General features: G+C 41.7%; 1 protein-coding gene and 1 pseudogene across 1 annotated transcript; both read right to left on the bottom strand.

Moving 5' to 3' along the window:
- Positions 1-10,733, bottom strand: part of LOC120047105 — a 34,429-nt pseudogene extending 23,696 nt beyond the window's left edge.
- Positions 10,734-11,840: 1,107 nt separating this feature from the next.
- On the bottom strand, positions 11,841-12,746 carry LOC120047106 (leukotriene B4 receptor 1-like). The gene has a single exon (XM_038992647.1). The coding sequence runs from the start codon at positions 12,744-12,746 to the stop codon at positions 11,841-11,843; it is 906 nt and encodes a 301-aa protein (XP_038848575.1).
- Positions 12,747-22,236: the final 9,490 nt, after the last annotated feature.

Below are 22,236 nucleotides of genomic sequence, written 5' to 3' on the forward strand. Positions count from 1 at the left end.
TTTGATTAATTGCAGATAAAATCCAATGGTCACCAAATCATAGTTACATCAAGTGTGAATGTGTGTGTGTGTTCACCTGTGTGTGTTCCACTTTGCTCCTGTGTTCCAGTAAGTGTATAAGTAGTATCCACAGCTCTTTGGTGCAGGTGCAGTGGTAGTGAAGGCTGGTCAGGGCCTCAGTAGGCCTTACCTAGACCAGAGGACAGAGTTAGGAATACCCTTTACCCCAAAAGCCTCAGCCTCGGAAGAGGCTACTAACTCTTACGGAGATGTAAATGTTGCGTGTAGGTTTTAAATTACCTATCGATTTCACCCGTTCCAGGCAGTATTATAACCGTACGAAAAGTTATTAGGAATTCGTTTTTTTGTTTTTCTTCTCCCCCAACTCTTAGACACAACCACATTACTTACATCCGCCATGACAGGCTCATTGTCCACCCTCCCTCCCAGAAGCCTGGAAGGGATGAGAGAGCCAAGCCTATGGGTTTGTAGCTTCAACACCGCAGCACACACACACACACACACACCAATGGATTAATGGACTGCTGAATGTATTTAAAAAAAAATCTTGCTTTGTTTGCTCTTTTCAGTATTATGTCTATCTCTGATAAGCTACCAAGGAAAAGGCTGAAATTAGCCCTAATATATGTAGCCTTAGAAATAAGGTTCATGAAATCAATAACTTGCTAACATCAGATAACATTCATATATTAGCCATTTCTGAGAGTCACTTGGATAATTCATTTTATGATACAGCTGTAGCAATTCAAGGATATAACATCTATAGAAGAGACAGTAATGCTTATAGGGGCTGTATATATATTCAGAGCCATATCCCTGTAATGCTTAGAGAAGATCTTATGTCAAGTGTTATTGAAGTGTTGTGGCTGCAGGTTCACTTGGCATATCTAAAGCTTTTTCTTTTGGGGTGTTGCTAGAGGCCACCAAGTGCGAACAGTCAATATCTAAATAATATGTGTGAAATGTTTGATAGTGTATGTGATGTAAACAGAGAAGTCTACTTTCTTGGGGTTTTCAGCTCAAGAGGAAGCTTCTTACTGTAACCAGCGTCTGTAATCTGGTTCAGGTTATTAATCAACCTACCAGGGTGTTTACAAACATTACAGGAACAAGATCATCCACATGTATCGATCACATTTTTACTAATGCTGTAGAACTTTGTTCTAAAGCTGTATCCGTACCCATTCGATGCAGTGATCACAATATAGTAGCTATATCCTGGAAAGCCAAAGTTCCAACAGCTGGGCCTAAAATAGTGTATAAGAGATCATACAAAATATTTTGCTGTGACTCTTATGTGGATGATGTTAAAAATATTTCATTGGTCCAATGTGATTAATAAGGAGCATCCAGACCCTGCACTTGATGAATGTATGAAATTGCTTCTTCCAGTTATTGATAAACATGCACATGTTAAAAAACTGACTGTTAGAACTGTTAAGACTCCATGGATTGATGAGGAATTGAAAAGCTGTATGGTTCAAAGAGATCAAAAGGAGTGGCTAATAAGTCTGGCTGTACATCTGACTGGTTGACTTACTGCACATTGATTATTTCATTGGCAAAGTGGACAAACTTAGGTAGGAAATTACAACAACGAACAGTGAGCCATCGTATTCATGCAAAAAAGAAATATTGATGAAAGTAAAGCATTGCAAGTTTTAATTTTGTAAAGTTAATAATGACAAACCTCCTGGCATTGACAACTTGGAAAGCTACTGAGGATGGTGTCTGATTCTATGGCCACTCCTATCTGTCATATCTTTAATCTGTGCCTAGAGGAAAGTCTTTGTCCTCAGGCGTGGAGTCAAGCCAAAGTAATTCCGCTACCCAAGAGAGGTAAAGCGGCCTTTACTGGTTCTAACAGCAGACCTATAAGCTTGCTGCCAGCTCTTAGCAAAAAATTGTGTTTGACGAAATACAATGCTATTTCTCTGTAAACAAATTAACAACAGACTTTCAACATGCTTATAGAGAAGGGCACACAACATGTACTGCACTGACACAAATGACTGATGATTGGTTGAAAGAAATTGATAATAAGAAGATTGTGGGAGCTGTACTGTTAGATTTCAGTGCAGCCTTTGATATTATTGACCATAACCTGTTGTTGAAAAAAACTTGTGCTATGGCTTTTCAACCTCTGTCATATTGTGGATTCAGAGCTATCTATCTAATAGAACTCAAATGGAAGCTTCTCTAATGTCAAACATGTAAAGTGTGGTGTACCGCAGGGCAGCTCTCTAGGCCCTCTACTCTTTTCTATTTTTACTAATGCCCAGCCATTGGCATTAAACAAAGCATGTGTGTCCATGTATGCTGATGAAACCCTTAACAAAGAGTTTCAGTCTGTTTTGGAATAGGTGGCCAGTAATAAACTGGTCCTGAACATCTCTAAAACTAAGAGCATTGTATTTGGTAAAAAATAATTCCCTAAGTTCTAGACCTCAGCTGAATCTGGTAATGAATGGTGTGGCTGTTGAACAAGTTGAGGAGACTAAATTACTTGGCGTTACCTTGGATTGTAAACTGTCATGGTCAAAACATATAGATTAAATGGTTGTAAAGATAGGGAGAGGTCTGTCCGTAATAAAGAGATGCTCTGCTTTTTTAACACCACACTCCAAAAAGCAAGTTCTGCAGGCTCTAGTTTTGTCTAATCTTGATTATTGTCCAGTCGTGTGGTCCAGTGCTGCAAGGAAAGACATAGTTAGGCTGCAGCTGGCCCAGAACAGAGCGGCACGTCTTGCTCTTCATTGTAATCAGAGGGCTGATATAATTACTTTCTCTTAGCTAAGAGTTTAGGAGAGACTGACTGCATCACTTCTTCCATTTATAAGAAACATTAATGTGTTGAAAATCCCAAATTGTTTGCAAGGTCAACTTATACACAGCACTGACACACACACTTACCCCACCAGACATGACACCTGGGGTCTTTTCACAGTCCCCAAATCCAGAACAAATTTTTAAAAAACGTACAGTATTATATAGAGCCATTATTGCATGGAACTCCGTTCCATCTCATATTGCTCAAATAAACAGCAAACCTGGTTTCAAAAAACAGATGAAGCTACACCTCACGGCACAACGCCTCTCCCCTATTTGACCTAGATAGTTTGTGTGTATGCATTGATATATAAGCTACATGTGCCTTTAAAAAAAACAACGTATGTTGTCCTTGAGCTGTTCTTGTCTATTAATGTTCTGTATTATGTCATGTTTCATGTTCTGTTTGGACCCCAGGAAGAGTACTGTAGCTGCTGCTTTTGCAACAGCTAATGGGGATCCTAATAAAATACAACAACAACAAAAAATACCACCCACCCACAGAGAGATGAAAGCACAGGGTCAGCCATAGTGTGGCGCCCCTGGAGCATTTTTAGGGGGTTTGCCTCATGACTTACGCAATGGTTAGCGTTGTTAAGGAACGCAACACACATGTATAACCCCATACACATTACCTTGCTGTATTTTCCCATGGCCAGGCCAGTGAGGTCAGAGAGCAGGTTGCAGAGATGCTCCTCAAACAGGCTGTTGTTGGTCAGGTTCACAAACTGGTGGGCGTACACCACCTAACCTGCAAAGGTCAAACAGACAAATAAGAATGTGGTAGACCTATAATACACTGACCACACCAACCTGACAACACCAGCCTCAACTTTTTTTTCTTCTCTCTCTTCATATTGTGTATTTCAGATCCGCATTTGATTTTTACAGTACTGCATATGACATTTGTTTTGCCTTGGAATATTACCCTATGATAGGTTAGACGAGATCTTAAAAATAACAACAATAAAAACAACACATACCTTGCATCCTCTGCCCCAGCAGGTGGAGAATCTCCAACACTGACCAGTGGATGTCCAGGTGGAGGCGTAACAAATGCCAGGAGGGAGGAAACAGCTGAGGGGAGGTATACAGTAAAAGCATATCAGGGTATATTCACCAGACCTGGGTTCAAATACTATTTCAAATATCTAAATTACTTTCACATACTTACGAAATATGATGGATCATTTTATGTTTGTGCTTTTCTAATAATGTGACTGATTGAACGAATCCTCACTATCAGTATATGTAATTTGGCAGTACGCCCAGACCCTTGTTTTGAGAACGAAAGATATCTCAGTTTCAAGGCCTCAGCTTAGAGAAGAAGCCTTGTGAGGTATTGGTCTGCCACATGAATGAAGTTAACAATAACAAATTCTTACAGTGTTTTACTGGAACTAGCTATGTACAGTTGAAGTAGGAAGTTTACATACACTTAGGTTGGAGACATTAAAACTATTTTTTCAACCACTCCACAAATTTCTTGTTAAAACCTCTCTGGGATATGTGGGACGCTAGCGTAATTAAAATAATAAAAATTCCTCAAACATACAAGTATTATAAACCATTTTAAAGATAAACTACTCGTTAATCCAGCCACAGTGTCTGATTTCAAAAAGGCTTTACGGCGAAAGCACACCTTGAGATTATGTTAGGTCAGCGCCTAGTCACAGAAAAACATACAGCCATTTTCCAAAGAAGGAGAGGTGTCACAAAAGACAGAAATAGCGTTAAAATGAATCACTAACCTTTGATGATCTTCACAGGATGGCACTCCCAGGACTCCATGTTAGACAATAAATGTGTGTTTTGTTCGATAAAGTTCATCTTTATGTCCAGAAACCTCATTTGAAATTGGTGTGTTATGTTCAGAAATGCATTGTCTCAAACAAACATCCGGTGAAAGTGCAGAGAGCCACATCAAATTACAGAAATACTCATCATAAACATTAATAAAAGATACAATTGTTAAACACACAATTAAAGATAAACTTCTCCTTAATGCAACCGCTGTGTCAGATTTCAAAAAGGCTTTACGGCGAAAGCACACCTTGCGATTATGTTAGGTCAGCGCCAAGCCACAGAAAAACAAACAGCCATTTTCCAAAGAAGGAGAGGTGTCACAAAACTCAGAAATAGCGTTATAAATATTCACTTACCTTTGATGATCTTCATCGGAATGCACCCCCAGGAATCCCAGTTCCACAATAAATGTTTGTTTTGTTCGATAAAGTCCATAATTTATGTCCAAATACCTCCTTTTTGTTTGTGCGTTTAGCCCAGTAATCCAAATGCACAATGCGCGAGCAATTAGTTCAGACGAAAAGTCAAAAAGTTATATTACAGTTCGTAGAAACATGTCAAACTATGTATAGAATCAATCTGTTGGATGTTTTTATCATAAATCTTCAATAATTTTTCAACCGGACAATTCCTTTGTCTTTAGAAATGAAAAGGAACGCAGCTCACTCTCACGGCCGCGCGCCTGACTTAGCTCATGGCATTCTGCCAGACCTCTTAGTCAAACAGCTCTTATTCGCTGCCCCTTCATAGTAGAAGCCTGAAACTTGGTTCTAAAGACTGTTTACATCTAGTGGAAGCCTTAGGAAGTGCAATATGACCCCATAGACACTGTATAGTGGATAGGCAAAGACTTGAAAACCTACAAACCTCAGATTTCCCACTTCCTGGTTTTTGCCTGCCATATGAGTTCTGTTATACTCACAGACATCATTCAAATAGTTTTAGAAACTTCAGAGTGTTTTCTATCCAGATCTACTAATTATATGCATATTCTAGCTTTTGGGCCTGAGTAGCAGGCAGTTTACTCTGGGCACCTTATTCATCCAAGTTACTCAATACTGCCCCCCAGTCCCAAAGAAGTTTTGGCAAGTCGGATAGGACATCTACTTTGTGCATGACACAAGTAATTTTTCCAACAATTGTTTACAGACTGATTATTTCACTTATAATTCACTGTATCACAATTCCAGTGGGTCAGAAGTTTACATACACTAAGTTGACTGTGCCTTTAAACAGCTTGGAAAATTCCAGAAAATGATGTCATGGTTTTAGAAGCTTCTGATAGGCTAATTTACATCATTTGAGTCAATTGGAGGTGTACCTGTGGATGTATTTCAAGGCTCAGTGCCTCTTTGCTTGACATCATGGGAAAATCAAAAAAAATCAGCCAAGTCCTCAGAAAAATATTTGTAGACCTCCACAAGTCTGGTTCATCCTTGGGAGCAATTTCCAAATGCCTGAAGGTACCACGTTCATCTGTACAAACAATAGTACGCAAGTATAAACACCATGGGACCACACAGCCGTCATACCGCTAAGGAAGGAGACGCGTTCTGTCTCCTAGAGATGAACGTACTCTGGTGCAAAAAGTGCAAATCAATCCCAGAACAACAGCAAAGGACCTTGTGAAGATGCTGGAGGAAACAGGTACATAAGTATCTATATCCACAGTCAAACGAGTCCTATATCGACATAACCTGAAAGGCTGCTCAGCAAGGAAGAAGCCACTACTCCAAAAAAAAACTAAAAACGCCAGACTAGGGTTTGCAACTGCACATGGGGACAAACATCGTACCTTTTGGAGAAATGTCCTCTGGTCTGATGAAACAAAAATAGAACTGTTTGGCCATAATGATTATCGTTATGTTTGGAGGAAAAAGGGGGATGCTTGCAAGCTGAAGAACACCATCCCAACCGTGAAGCACGGGGGTGGTAGCATCATGTTGTGGGGGTGCTTTGCTGCAGGAGGGACTGGTGCACTTCACAAAATAGATGGCATCATGAGGCAGGAAAATATGTGGATATTTTGAAGCAACATCTCAAGACATGTATTTGGCTAAGGTGTATGTAAACTTCCGACTTCAACTGTATATGCCTAGTAAATTTAGCCTATGCCCTAGGCCAGGAACACAGTCAGTGAGAATCAGTAATAACTGACCAGCAGGCATTACCTGTATAGGAAGACTTTGACATATTGGAGAAACGGCACACGCTGTTGCCTAAGGTCTTCTGCCTCATAATGGAGGCTGCTGGCTTGGCCTGAAACATAACATTGTCAAGTACATTCAGTACAACAAAAACAGTACAATATTTCCCCATCACAACAACCTACAACAAAATCTAACCACCACCATACAAATCACTTCACACTTGGTTATTACCACAAACCTTTATCAAATGTCAACTTATGAACTCTCACAAAACCACGAGCAGCAAGGTATACACTAAGTTAGCTTACCAAAGTCATGAGAGCTGGACTGCACCAGAGTCTCTAGTTTAATAAGCTTTTGCCTGAAAGGTGACAACATATTGTGACATTACTGACCTCGAAACCCTGACAATTAGAGACAGTGAGGCAATACATAGTCTGAAAAAAACGAATGACATTATCTTGATTAGCCTTGAATTTGACGTGTCTGTGCGTGTGTGTGTGCCTGCCAGGTGTGGCACAGCCCCTCTCTGAGGCTCTACATTATCTGGCTGTATTCCCGCCTGAACAGGCCGAACAAAAACTTGGTAGATTCCACCAGAGCAGTCTCTGTCACCCATGGGAAGCCAAAGATATTCACTGTGTCCTCCTCATAGTCTGCAGGGGCTGGGGCCAGACGCAACAGCAGCCTTTGGAAGACAATAGTAACTTAGATCTGCTGCAGCCTAAAAGACACTGAAGGCAGGGAGTTTTCCTCAAACAATATTGTCAGTAATGATTCTGTTGTATTATAACAAGGTCAACATAATATGTATTATTTCTGTCCACTGTTGTCAGCTGTCCAATCTAACAATCTTTTGAGTTACTATGCGTCACATACGATATGAAAGTCCCACCTACTTCCTGGATCATGTCCCACGCTGTTATTGAATGGCTTTCAAGATTATATTGTCAAATTCATGAAAACACAGTCATTTAAGATATATAAAATATATTAGTATTCGTGAATTAATTGACTTCTACCTGATGCCTTTCATGAAGATTTCTGATTGACTGAGTAAATTAATCCACAAATACAAATATAATTTTACATATTTTAAATGACCGCTTTTTTGTTAATTTGATTATATATTCTTGAAGGCCATTCATGAACACTGTGGGACATGATCCATGAAGTAGACGGGACTTTCATACTGTATTTACCATGAGGAGTGGTGTTTTGTCATGTGTCATGGCAAATACCTAATGTAATGTCTCTGTACTCTTAAACAGTAGATTATACACTGAACAAAGGAGTACTGAGGATTATTTCTGTCAGTAATACTTTTTTTAAATTGACTGATTTCCTTATATGAACTGGTACTCAGTAAAATCTTTGAAATTGTTGCATGTTGTGTTTATATTTTTGTTCAGTTTAATATTAGCCTGCTAAGATATGCCTCAGCTGTGTGCTCATAGAGACATTACCGTTTCAGGGAGCCCCTGCCAATATAACTGTCAGATGACAGTGGCCAGGTGTCTTCCCGACCCGGGTCAGATGCACAGGAGAAACAGGGTGGAAGGGATGGGGTCAGCTCACACTGGCTTTCCCCTGCGAAGGGTGACACCAGCGTCCTCTTCCACTGTGTTCACTTTAGAGTAGTGACATTAAAGACACAATCTGTCATTTCAACAGTCTGGCCATGGCACTTTGGTTGGGAAGTTGAGGGATGGGGCTGGGGGAAGTGTCAAATTCATAGTTAGGCTAACTTGGCTAACTTACATGTACGCTTATATGACATCCGGGGCCCCCATTTATTTTGTTAGTCAATCTCACTCAGATATCATATTAAAAACAGCAAACATTTCTCTCCACCCTATGGCAAAATGTGTAGAATTGCAGAGACTACTGTAAAATTTCAAAAACGTATATGCCCCATCGCAAAATGTGTAGAATTGCACGAAATTAACTAAAACGTAAAAAACAAAAACAGGGGGATGCTATTTTTTTTTGCTCGCAATGTGCTGTGGTGTGGTGGGGTCGGGGTTATACACACGTGGATACGCGCACCCAATAGCAACTGCGGTCCCTCATTATAAATTCAGATTATTCTGGCCCCCACCTCCGACAAAGTTGACCATCCCTGGTATAGTTGATGAAATGCATTATATTTGTATGTCATTTGTAGCCTGTAGGAAAGTAACGTCCTATGCCCTTCCCCGACAGTCGGTCTCTTGGTGTCCCCGTCTCATTAAAAACAGTACAACAGTGAAGTAAAATTGGACACAGGCTAACCCTAATTTCCATATGCAGATCTGTCTCTGCAAAACGGTATCTCGCCATCTCACCATGCTTGCATTCAAATGCATATTCACATATTTTTCCAAAATCATTTTCGACAGGAGCAGAATGTTGTAGTTTGCTGGAGTAGTATGTGCCGGGATTTAATTCGCTTTCATTTGCATACATGCTCGAGAACTAGGGAATCTATAGGCTATATAAGTCCACATACAACCGCGTGTTTATACCACTGGGCGAATTTTTATGAATATCCCCCTACACACCACAGATAGAGACAATAAAGAGGACCGAGAGACATTGAATTGGATTCGTTTGCTTTGTGAGGCAATGTATATGTTTTTCATAACATCAAGAGATCCAGACCCAAAGCAAGCACTCAGAGTCGTCTTGGATGTAAAGGTAGGTTCCATAATTTCTGCTAACCTTTCTTTGGAGAGAGGGGAGCGCAATTGTGTATATGAATAAATCTCCTTCCTACAAGCGAGTGTGTAACTTAAGTCTTTCCAAATGGTCCATTGTGCTGTGAGATGTTCAATTGTGAGATCAATTCTGTCATTTTATTCGGGGGCGTTTCTAGCTTTTTGGGGTACCTAAAAGCAAGACTTTTCCCGGAAAAACATTTGGCAGCATAAGGAACATTTTACAGTTTTAAAGTAAATGTATGCAATTCGACCTCTTTTTTCCCCATGGGACAGAGAGAAAATGTTGCAGTTATAAAACTAATTTCCTGCAATTCTACACATTTCTTCCATGGGGTTGAGATAATTTATTTAGGTTTTTAAGCTAATTTTTTGCAGTTCTACATGTTTTGCCATGGGATGGAGAAAACATGTTGCCATTTTAAAGCTAATTTCCTGCAGTTTTGACATATTTTGCCATGACTTATGCCATGTTCAAATGATATCTGAGTGAGAGTAACTAACAAAATCAATGGGGGGCCTCCTCGAGGTCAGGGCCCCTGGGCACATGCGTGCCTTGCGTGCCCAGACAGTAATTCTGTCATGATTGGCTTTACCGAACCCTCATTGGTTCGAATGGTGTCAGCAATTTTTTATCAAGTATTCTTTTGAACTTAACAACATGAATTGGGGTATTTTGAGGTACTATATAGGTAGAGAACATTGAACAATAACAACATTTTGACAAAAATGCAGATAGAACCTTATACAGTAGTCCCAAACTCTCGAAGAGAAAATGCATGTTGATGGGGAAATTAGTTGGGGCAACTGATAAGAGTGTATCCTGAGTGGAGGAAGCTAAGCTTGTTAGCAGCACACTGTCCCCAGTTACAGCACTGTAACAGGGCTCAGCATGCTGCTAACAGCTTAGCTTCCTCCACTGTCCGACTGCCCTATGCTGGGCTCAAACCAATTATCCTGTTTCACAACACACGTGACCGCCCTCCTTGACACTGTGCAAACCGATTGAGCCATACAAAAGGGACCCCTTGCATGGCTCCATCGGCGACATTTCAAGATAGCTGTGGAGGGAGCTTACGGTACGTTCTTAACTCCGTTACACTCACCCCTTCTAAACGCGCTAGACAGCGAGCAACCCCGACCGTTGAGCTGAGGCCAACTGTCGATCCGGGTCACGTCACCACCGTAACGGGGCACAGCGTGCCGCTAAAAGCATAGCTACCGCCATTGTCCGACTGCCCCCATACTGGGCTCGGGGGATCTACAGATACTGTTTGTCATGCTCAAGGAATGAGCGCCATTGTTTTTTTTTTTTTACGTCTACAGTAACAAGTCGGATGTCTACAGTAACAAGTGATGTCTACAGTAACAAGTCGGATGTCTACAGTAACAAGTCTGGTCTACAAGTTAACACCCTGGCAGCGCTGTGTGACCTATAGCCTGACCTCTGGAAATCATGTCCAATTCTACCACGAACTCTCTTCTTTTTTAAACGTTCTTTACAAAAAGAGCCATACAGTTAGTACCTCATATTGATTTAGCATAATGAGCTACATTCTCTTTCATTGGGTCTCCAAAGAATATCTCCTCATTGTGCTGAGCATAGTGGTAGTCACTTTTATCTCTGGTAAGGCCCTGTGGACTCTGCTTGATCAATTAACCTGGAAATGTATCATGTTTAAGGGAAACAGTAGCTGTTTTTTGGAAATAAAGTACGTTTTCACTTGTTAATGAACTGATATCCTCCTGTAATCAGCATGGGAGATGTGGACGAAAATGCATGTTGATGGAGAAATTAGTTGGGGCAACTGATATAACCCTGTTTGTTTGCGTGACACATGTTACACAGGCTATCAAAATAACCTCATGCTATAGTTAGAACTGTGTGGGTGTGAATGTGAATCCCAATATCCACAGTCATTATGTGATCAACATAAGCATAAAAGAGAAAATTCACCCACCATAATATTGGCTTACTCCTCACCTTACCAAACAGTTATGTCAAACGGATGTGTAAAAACACAACACCCTACCAAATACACTCTCTTCTACTTTTATTGGAAAAGGAAGTGTTTGCAATGGAAGTCTGGTTTAAATATCATGCCCAAATCCTCTCAAAAATATTTTTGGTCATGAAAGCAATATTACTTTATTTAAACATCATTATAAGATTTACAATAAACATAAACAATGCATACAGGTCCTTTGTTTTTTGGGGTGGTTATTATAAGTTAGGACAGTTGTGCTAATCTAAATACGGTATTTATATGTCATATTTGCCTGTATCAAGCGGAATATTTCAATAGTTGAAATTACCAATGAGTGACTTGAAATCTTACAGATTGTGACTACTCGTGGTCACCACCTGACTGTCACTGCTCTGTGCTCTCTGGGTGTTTCTGGAGGCAAAGGCATAGAGGAATGGATCCAAGCTGCTGTTGATGAAGACCAGAGATCCAGCAATCCTCCAATTGCCCTCCCAGAACACTCTCAGAGCCTTATTCTTTGCCAAGATGGCCGTCACTCCCAGCACATTCATGACATGGTGAGGAGTCCATAGAACGATGAAGGTCCCAACGATAAGGCTCACTAATCTGGTCGTCCTGGTGCTCCTGAAGAAAGCTGTTTGGTTCACCCTTCGCTGGAGGCGGATATAGGCTGTGGACATGATGAAGAAAGGAACTACAAATGCCAGGAGAGTCTGCAGGAGCAACACAGCCACCAGCTCAGCGTCTGATGCAAAATCGTACTGGCACCGGACCCATCCACTATCATCCTTCACATCCCGCACCGTCACCCCATAAGGAATGGACAGGACCCCAGCTACCCCCCACAGGACAACCAGTAGCACCCTCTCCTTTGCCACTCCCGGTCTGGCCCAGCTGTGAGAATGCACTACCTGGAGGTAGCGCTGGATGCTCAGAAGTGTGACAGTCAGCAGACCGGTACAGATACTGCAGTAGAAAAAGTACATGTTGAGCTGACAGAGCACTAGACCCAGGCTCCAGGTGAAGAATAGGTTGTAGATACGCAAAGGTAGGGTAAGGATGCAGAGTAGGTCCGATGCAGCCAAGTTCAACATCAGTCTCCTGCTCAAGCTGGATAGATCATGGTTCCGATGGAGGATGACTATAACTGCAATGTTACCAGGAATACCGAGCAGGCAGTACAGAGACAAGGCCACGCCAGGAGCCAGACCCCAGAAGGAGGCATTAGAGGTGAAGGAGTTAAGTTGTTCCATTTCTTGCAGTAAGGCAAGCTGACCGGTCGACAGGCTCTCAGTAAAGTGAAACCCAGATATGTCATATGGTGCAGCAACCTAGTACTATTTCTGAACGTTCGCTCTTTGTAATTGCAGAAGCTTGCTGATCATGTTACAAGGAAAATAAGGAACAAATGGCACTCCTTAGAGGTTTACGGAACTCAACATTTTACTATGAAATGCATCATTATTTTAAGGAATGCGTGGGCAACCCTTCCATGGATTGAAGAACTGAATGTGGCACTTTCAGTATTAATCAAACCACAGTTCCATGGGTTAAGGTTCTCCAACCCTATTTACCATTAAGTATGTAGGATTCAGTGTTTTTAAACTGTTCTGAAACGGTACAAAAATGCACATGTTTTGTTAATGCATAGGTTCCATGCTAGTATTTTCAGAGCAATAAACAATGTAAGACTTCGCCCCCGTTTACCATGTTTTAAACGTCATGACCCATCATCTCAAAATAATTGTATACTAAGTCATTGAGCAACACAATCCATTTAAGAGATAATTTAGGAAATAAATTGCAAACATGCTAAACAGGAGATCTACAGATATGTCGTTCTTTTCCCAAGGAATGAGCAGCATTGTTTTTTTAATGTATTTTAATTGTACTGAGTACAGTAACAAGTCTGGTCTACAAGTTAACACCCTGGCAGTGTTGCGTGACCTATGGCCTGACCTCTGGAAATCATGTTCAATTCTACCACAAACTCGCTTTAAAAACTCTTTTAAAAAATGAGTCCCATATAGTTAGTGCCTCATAATGACTTTGCATAATGAGCTACATTCTCCTTCTTCATTGGGTCTCCTCCAAAATAGATCTCCTCATTGTGCTGAGCATAGTGGTAGTCACTTTTATCTCTGGTAAAGCCCTGTGGTCTCTGCTTGATCAATTAAACTCCTGAAAGGCCTCTCCCCTGGCCCTTTCATCCTTCCGCATGGGAGGAATAGAAAGTTATCAGTCTTTCCAAGCTGATATGCAGGACGGAAATAAGTAGTTTGTCTGTAAAAATGTACAGGTGCTTTATCAGCGTCACAGTAGGCCCCCAGGCCGCCTCTGCATTCAGTTTGCTGCTGCCTGTACGCCATTCGCTCCACGACTCATCTGGCCCCTTGTTCAGCCTGCCTTTGCCTGGGGCCTGCTTACATAGGGGGGCGTACTGTACAGTCCTGCCCTGCAGACCCGGCTCCTCCAGCTCCACACAGGGATTGACTAGGGCTAAGTCCCCTGGCGATGTTATTGATTTCAGCAAGGGTATTCTTACTGTAGATTTGGCCTGAGTGATGGTGTAGATTTGAACCACGATGATCCTATTGATGGGGTAGTTTGGGGAGCAGTGTGGGTAGCCGTTTTCATATGGCTGACTGTTGAGTGTTTTGAAGGGAGGTGATGTGAAAGAGGAAGTGAAGGAGAAAGAGCATAACCCGAGCGATGTGTTCATCATTACTCAGTGAATATAGAGGGATATATTGAAACGGCAGCGATAAAGAACAAACATGAAAAAATATATATAGTCTAAGTAAGCTACTCTTTAAGGAAATGTAAAGCTAAATTATTAATTTAGGTAACAATTTTTTTTCTACGATTTTTTGTTGATGTGAGGCAGCAACAGTTCAGACTCAGTCAGAGGTTCAGATTCATTCAGGTGCAAAAAATATATATATATACAGTATTTACCGTGCAGGTGATGAAGAAGGCTGGATCCCGTATATAAAAAACAATCACCTTTCTTGGCCAATAGCAAAATGACCTCAAACACAGGGCAAAATGCCCATAAACACACATCTGAATAGTATATGGCAGAGCTAAACTCAGAAAAAAAATAAACGTCTTCTCACTGTCAACTGCGTTTATTTTCAGCAAACTTAACATGTGTAAATATTTGTATGAACATAACAAGATTCAACAAATGAGACATAAACTGAACAAGTTCCACAGACATGTGACTAACAGAAATGAAATAATGTGTCCCTGAACAAAGGGGGGGTCAAAATCAAAAGTAACAGTCGGTATTTGGTGTGGCCACCAGCTGCTTTACGTATTGCAGTGGATCTCCTCCTCATGGACTGCACCAGATTTGCCAGTTCTTGCTGTGAGATGTTACCCCACTCTTCCACCAAGGCACTTGCAAGTTCCCGGACATTTCTTGGGGGAATGGCCCTAGGCCTCACTCTCCGATCCAACAGGTCCCAGACGTGCTCAATGGGATTGAGATCCGGGCTCTTCGCTGGCCATGGCAGAACACTGACATTCCTGTCTTGCAGGAAATTACGCACAGAACGAGCAGTATGGCTGGTGGCATTGTCATGCTGGAGGGTCATGTCAGAATGAACCTGCTGGAAGGGTACCACATGAGGGAGGAGGATGTCTTCCCTGTAACACACAGCATTGAGATTGCCTGCAATAACAACAAGCTCAGTCCGGTGATGCTGTGACACACTCCCCAGACCATGACGGACTCTACACCTCCAAATTGATCACGCTCCAGAGTACAGGCCTCAGTGTTATGCTCATTCCTTCGACGATAAACGCGAATCTGACCATCACCCCTGGTGAGACAAAACCGCGACTCGTCAGTGAAGAGCACTTTTTGCCAGTCCTGTCTGGTCCAGCGACGGTGGGTTTGTGCCCATAAGCAACGCTGTTGCTGGTGATGTCTGGTAAGGACCTGCCTTACAACAGGCCTACAAGCCCTCAGCCCAGCCTCTCTCAACCTATTGTGGACAGTCTGAGCACTGATGGAGGGATTGTGCGTTCCTGGTGTAACTCGGGCAGTTGTTATTGCCGTCCTGTACCTTCCCGCGGGTGTGATGTTCGGATGATCCAATCCTGTTTATAACAGCATGTTACCTGACAAGCAGCTCTCCCAAAATGAGGAGAATGAGAATCCTAAAAGGACCTATCTAACCTGGCATAAACCATTCATGCCTTTTCAAGTAAATTCTCAATGAACAGGGATAGGCCTAATAGACTTTAATGGCAATTTGATTGCACAATTCACATTACTCTGGCCAAAAGTAAACCTGTTAATGAAAACAACAGCATCATTAAACATGAGTTATTATTAATCAAACAATCATCCCGTTTGTGTGGGGAGAAATAGAGGGAAATGTGTGATATGGCTTGACTTGGATGTTTGCCACAAATGCTAAAAAGTTAACATTTGGAAACAGTGGCCAGGTAAACAAAGGCATTGCATGCTTGGATTTCTGTTTTACAGATGTAGAATCTTAATTTCAGCCAGTTTTCAACAGCAGGAAAACAATCCTGCAGCAACAGGAAATGTGAATTATCATGTGAAAATCTGACATTTTTATGTGGAAATGACTTACTTTAGAAGACTTACTTCTTTGTAAACATTGAATACACTACAAGTATGCAGTTACTGCTGTGCAGGTAAATACAATTCTCAGCAAAAAACTGTTGTCACGACATCGGAAGCACAGAATGTCATTGTATGCTGTAGCGTTTAGATTTCCCTTTTCTGGAACTAAGGGGTCTAGCCCGAACCATGAAAAAAAGCCCCATACCATTATTCGTCCTCCACCAAACTTTACAGTTGGCACCACACTATGCATTGTGGCAGGTAGCGTTCTCTTGGATCCTCCAAACCCAGATTTGTCCGTCGAACTGCCAGATGGTGAAGCGTGATTCATCACTCCAGAGAAGGCATTTCCACTGCTCCAGAGTCCAATGGCGACGAGCTTTACACCACTCTAGCTGATGCTTGGCATTGCGCATGGTGATCTTAGGCTTGTGTGCGGCTGCTCGGCCATTGAAGCCCATTTCATGAAGCTCCTAACGAACAGTTATTGTGGTGATGTTGCTTCCAGAGGCAGTTTGGAACTCGGTAGTGTGTGTTGCAACCAAGGACAGACAATTTTTACGCACTTCAGCAATCGGTGGTCCCGTTCTGTGAGCTTGTGTGGCCTACCACTTTGTGGCTGAGCCGTTTGTGCTCCTAGACGTTTCCACTTCACAATAACGGCACTTATACTTGAACGGGGCAGCTCTAGCAGGGCAGAAATGTGACGAACTGACTTGTTGGAAAGGTGGCATCCTATGACGGAGCCACGTTGAAAGTCACTGAGCTCTTCAGTAAGGCCATTCTACTTCAGTAAGGCCAATGGTTGTCTATGGAGATTGCATGGCAGTGTGCTTGATTTTATACACCTGTCAGCCACAGGTGGGGCTGAAATAGCCGAATCCACTCATTTGAAGGGGTGTCCACATACTTCTGTATATATAGTGTATCATTCTTTCCTGGGAAATCCTTATGGCTTCTCTGCAGTTGATATATCTAAAGTCTCCTATACATCCTTTAAAGGCCTAGTGCAGTTAAAAAACGTGATTTTCCTGTGTTTTATATATATTTCCACACTATGAAGTTGGAATAATGGTGTGAAATTGTGAAAATTATTATAATGTCCTTCTAGTAAGAGCTGTTTGAAAAGACCATCTGAAATTTCAACCTGTTTTGGTGGGATGGAGTTTTGGCCTGTCTGGTGACAAATTAGTAAATAGACCGATAACAAAGAGAGTTCTTAGTTAACCTCTCTGCCAATAAAAGCCAGTTTTCAGTTTTCCCTTCCCCACTCAGACCACTCCCAGACAGTCCTAGTGAAATTCTTGCTTGAGAAATTTCTCTTTGCTAAAAAGCAAGTTTTGTTTCTTTTTGATCATTTTAATTGAAAACAGTCACAGGAAGGTACTTAATTGTTACCCAGAAAGGATTTGATATTGAAATAAAAATGGCTCCATTGGAACTTTTAGGCTCGGGGCAAACAGGTATGAGTAGGTTATAGCAGTAACTCAATGTAATAACATGAGCCCCACACAATGGTGGTGCAAATAAAACAGGATAGATAGAGGGATGGCATAAAAAGGCAGATAAAGAGATGGTTTTGCATGAGGATGAAAGTCCACAGAAGGAGAGTGCTGTGTTTCTGCATTCGATACATTCGCATTAAGGCCAAGAGATTAAATGTGTGGGAAGAGTGTGTGTGAAAGTGTGTGTTTTCATGCTCTGTGCTCTTATGCCAGAGTTCTAACCCAGTGCAGCATACGGGGAGAGACCAGTGAAGGATCAGACTCGGACACTTTCTGCTGCTGCAGGTGGGTGGTATTTATACTGTACGCTATAGGCTACATCCACTCTTTGCATGTGAATTTGATACAGTGGCTCACATGGGGAGTATTAGGGTCTATGTTGAAGGTTTGCTATTATTAAATGTTCCAGTATAATGTTATAGGCCTAGGGAGAGGTTGCTGGATCCTGTTACTAACTGTGCTCTAGCATTGTTACAAAGCCATAGTCATTGTCATATGATATGACAACTTGTGGTCTATGGTACTCTGCTGAAGGGGAACTAACATCTACACTATATGCTCGTGCTTGAATTAGATTGGGTTGTTTCAGTACATTTACAGCAATAATTTGGCTAGTGGATTATTTAAATCTACATTATTATGTCTTATAACAACACTTATGTGTTAGGTCTCTCTATGCATAACATTTTTAACTGTCTCAAATGGGCTGTTCTTTAGTCCGAGATGATTATAAGACATTATAAAGGGGTCTTGCTCATGGGAAGTCTTACAATGCATTATAATGTTATTCTCGGTACTGTCTGTCTATTTCTGTGTCTGTAGCTGGATGGCCCTCAGGCCTGTATTTCCCCAGTCACACACTCTGAAAGCGGGCATTATCATGCAGTGGTTCCCCTATTTATCTATTTCATGATGCTTGAAAGTGATTGTTGAATTTCGATACATAATTGATCATGTAATGTGTTATTGACCTAGACATTTTCCTGTCAAACTTTACCTACTGTTGTACCCTTTAACCTTTTGATTTTGTTACAACATTTTGTTATTCTTTGGCTATGCAGTTTCATAGCTATTTAAAATGTTAATGCACGGTGCTGGTTAACAAACCATAATGAAGTGTAACTTGTAAACACTATTGATTTGTAATTGAGGATTTAGAAATTTAATTAAGCTAAAATGCTGTTGTTGCTCTCTCACAGTAACTAGCCTCAGGCTTTAACTTGGCATGAGTTAAACCATATTTCTGTGTATCAGGGCCTTGAAGGACAGGGCGGTGGTTGTGCTGCTGACTGTATGCTGCCTGCTGCAGTGGCCTCTAGCGACCACTGGGGGGCAGCCCGGCACCAAGCCCCACTTCTTCTATGCTGTGGAGATGGACAGAGGCGCCACAGATGCACGAGCCCTGGCCGAGCAGCACGGACTACAGTTCATATCACAGGTCAGTGCATATTTAAAACCTGCCTTTATTACTTCATCTTATGGACCCGCAATTTTCATTCTTTAAATCAGTTTACTGAGGGGCTTTTTGTCGGGAGATGTATGAAAGTGCTGACTTCCATTTCCATTTGAGGATATCTGACTTTCATCAAATTACAGCGGGCTTTCTGAATATTTCATATCTGATCAAAAGACCCCCTCTCACCCACACACACACGCACACACACTCACTTTCACTCTTACCTATCGTCACTGGCCAACCTTGGAATCCTATACTAAAATTTGATATAAGAAATCCAGTTGTCTTTAGAAATGATTAGGCCTATTGGCTTCCATTTGATCTATTGTCTTCTCATCTGTCCATCTGTCTGTATGACTGATTCGTACCATATCAGTACCGTCTTTTGTAAAGCCTATTCAGGGTGTTTGTGTAGCTGATGTAATCAATGTTTAGGGAACGTGAGTTTGAGTCAAGGTTTGTAATTGTGTGGCTTAGTAGATTCTGTATGTCAATACGCCAAGATATTCTGTTTTTTGTAGTTTGAGGTACAGTGTTAGTGTTATGCAGTATATTGTGTTTCCCAGTTCCTGGTTTGCCTGGTCAAACTATTGAAGGAGAGGGTGAGCGAGTATGAGGTTATTGATAAGTGATCAGGGATGTGTCCTTTGCCTTGGTGGTCGACTACCTAATGTTCACCCTGAGGACGTAAGCACATCTCAGCCTCGGCTCTGCCCGCTGCTGCCTGGACTAGGGTTGAACATTTCGGGGTGGAAACTTTCCGTGGGAATTAACGGGAATATATGGGAATTAACGTAAATATATGCAAATTAATATTAATACCATTTAAGTTTTTTTTACATTTTTTTTGCATTGGATATCTTTACCATATCATATAGAGACAGAACCATAAACATTTTACCTTATCATAAGTAGACATAATTGCAAATGATTAAATCCTTCCAATAGAAAAAAAAAAAAAAAAATTGTTATGAATTTAACTTTAATTAAATGAGTTGACTCTTCACATGGGATGATTTCACTGAACAACAAAAGAAGGGAAATATTGAATGATCCCCAATGATCCATCGCATCTCCCAAAAACATTTTCAACAAATATCTGTAAAATGATAGTCTATAAACTAAAGATTTGGTTGTCTTCCTCTCAGGCTTCCAAGTCTTCTCAATGTCCACCTCTTGAACATCAGACTCTGAGGCCTCATCTTCACTGTCACTTTCCAACCTTGTTGAGGATGGCTCCTTGTCAGGCTCAAAACGCCTCAAATTTGCCCGGATGGCCACCAGTGTTTCAACCCTTGTATTGGTCAGCCTGTTACGTGCTTTGGTGTGTGTGTTCCCAAACAAGGACCAGTTGCGCTCTGAGGCTGATGTTGGTGGGATTTGGAGGATGATGGAGGCAACAGGGGAAAGAGCCTCAGATCCACAAACTCCCTTCCACCAGGTGGCTGATGAGATATTGGCACGACTGCCATATTACATCTCCATCCCAAAGCCCTTGCTTGGAAGTGTACTTCGCCAGACTGCCAAGAATCTTGCCCTCATCCTGGCCAAGGTGGCGAGACACGGTAGTGATGACACCATAGGCCTTGTTGATCTCTGCACCAGACAGGATGGTCTTGCCAGCATACTTGGGGTCCAAAATGTACGCTGCGGCGTGTATGGGCATCAGGCAGAAGTCACGCTTTTTAATGTATTTCAGAACTGCAGTTTCCTCTGCTTGGAGCAACAGTGAAGTGGGCAGAGCAGTACGGATTTCTTCTCTTACATCTGCAGCAGAGTCTGAACATCAGACAGGATGGCATTGTCTCCCTCAATCCGTGCAATGTCTACTGCTATAGGTTTCAGGAGTTTCAGGCTGCTTACCACATTCTTCCAAAATACACCATCCAGGAGGATCCTGTTGATGGGACTGTCCATATCAGCAGACTGTCATATGGCAATTTCTTGGAGAGACTCCATCCCCTCCAGGAGACTATCAAACATGATGACAACACCACCCCAACGGGTGTTGCTGGGCAGCTTCAATGTGGTGCTCTTATTCTTCTCACTTTGCTTGGTGAGGTAGATTACTGCTATAACTTGATTACTCTTCACATACCTAACCATTTCCTTGGCTCTCTTATAGAGTGTATCCATTGTTTTCAGTGCCATGATGTCCTTGAGGAGCAGATTCAGTGCATGAGCAGCACAGCCAATGGGTTTGATGTGAGGGTAGAACTCCTCCACTTTAGACCAAGCAGCCTTCATGTTCGCAGCATTGTCTGTCACCAGTGCAAATACCTTCTGTGGTCCAAGGTCATTGATGACTGCCTTCAAGTCATCTGCAGTGCAGAGACCGGTGTGTCTGTTGTCCCTTGTGTCTGTGCTCTTGTAGAATACTGGTTGAGGGGTGGAGATGATGTAGTTAATTATTCCTTGCCCACAAACATTCAACCACCCATCAGAGATGATTGCAATACAGTCTGCTCTCTCTATGATTTGCTTGACCTTCACTTGAACTGTTGATAAAGTATGTCTGGTTGGAGGGGTGTATATGCTGGGCGAAGAACATTCAGAAATCTCTTCCAATACACATTGTCTGTGAGCATCAGAGGTGAACCAGTTGCATGCACAGCTCGAGCAAGACATTCATCAGCATTTCTCTGACTACGTTCCTCTATTGAGTCAACAAAAACTTCTGATTCCAGGAGGACCATGAGCTGTTGCTATCGATAAGGTGTCTGATTCATCATTTCCACATTGATTAGAAGTAGAGGGACTTTTGTCAGAGGTTGCTTGTTGTGAGCGCTGAGGGAACTTTATGCACTTGGCCAGATGATTCTGCATCTTTGTTGCATTCATCACATATGATTTGGCATAATATTTGCAAATGTACACAGCTTTTCCTTCTACATTAGCTGCATGGTAACTAACTAGCAGAAATTGTTAACCAGATAGAAATAATTTAAACACACTTTGCTGTAGGCTACTATTTACTAGTTAACAAAAAGTAATGTATGTCATATAAAATATATTCCCCCACCAGTATTGTAATCAAAACTTACCAGAAAGCATGTAGTCCTTGGCTCAGGCAGTGTAGTAGTGTGGGCTCAATAGCATCTCATTAGTGTGCAAGATCTTGAGAATCGGCTGCACATGTGATGGAAGAATGCACTGTGCATGCAGAGGGTTGCAAT

This window comes from Salvelinus namaycush, chromosome 5 (genome assembly GCF_016432855.1).
Source record: "Salvelinus namaycush isolate Seneca chromosome 5, SaNama_1.0, whole genome shotgun sequence".
In the NCBI taxonomy this organism is placed as follows: Eukaryota; Metazoa; Chordata; class Actinopteri; order Salmoniformes; family Salmonidae; genus Salvelinus; species Salvelinus namaycush.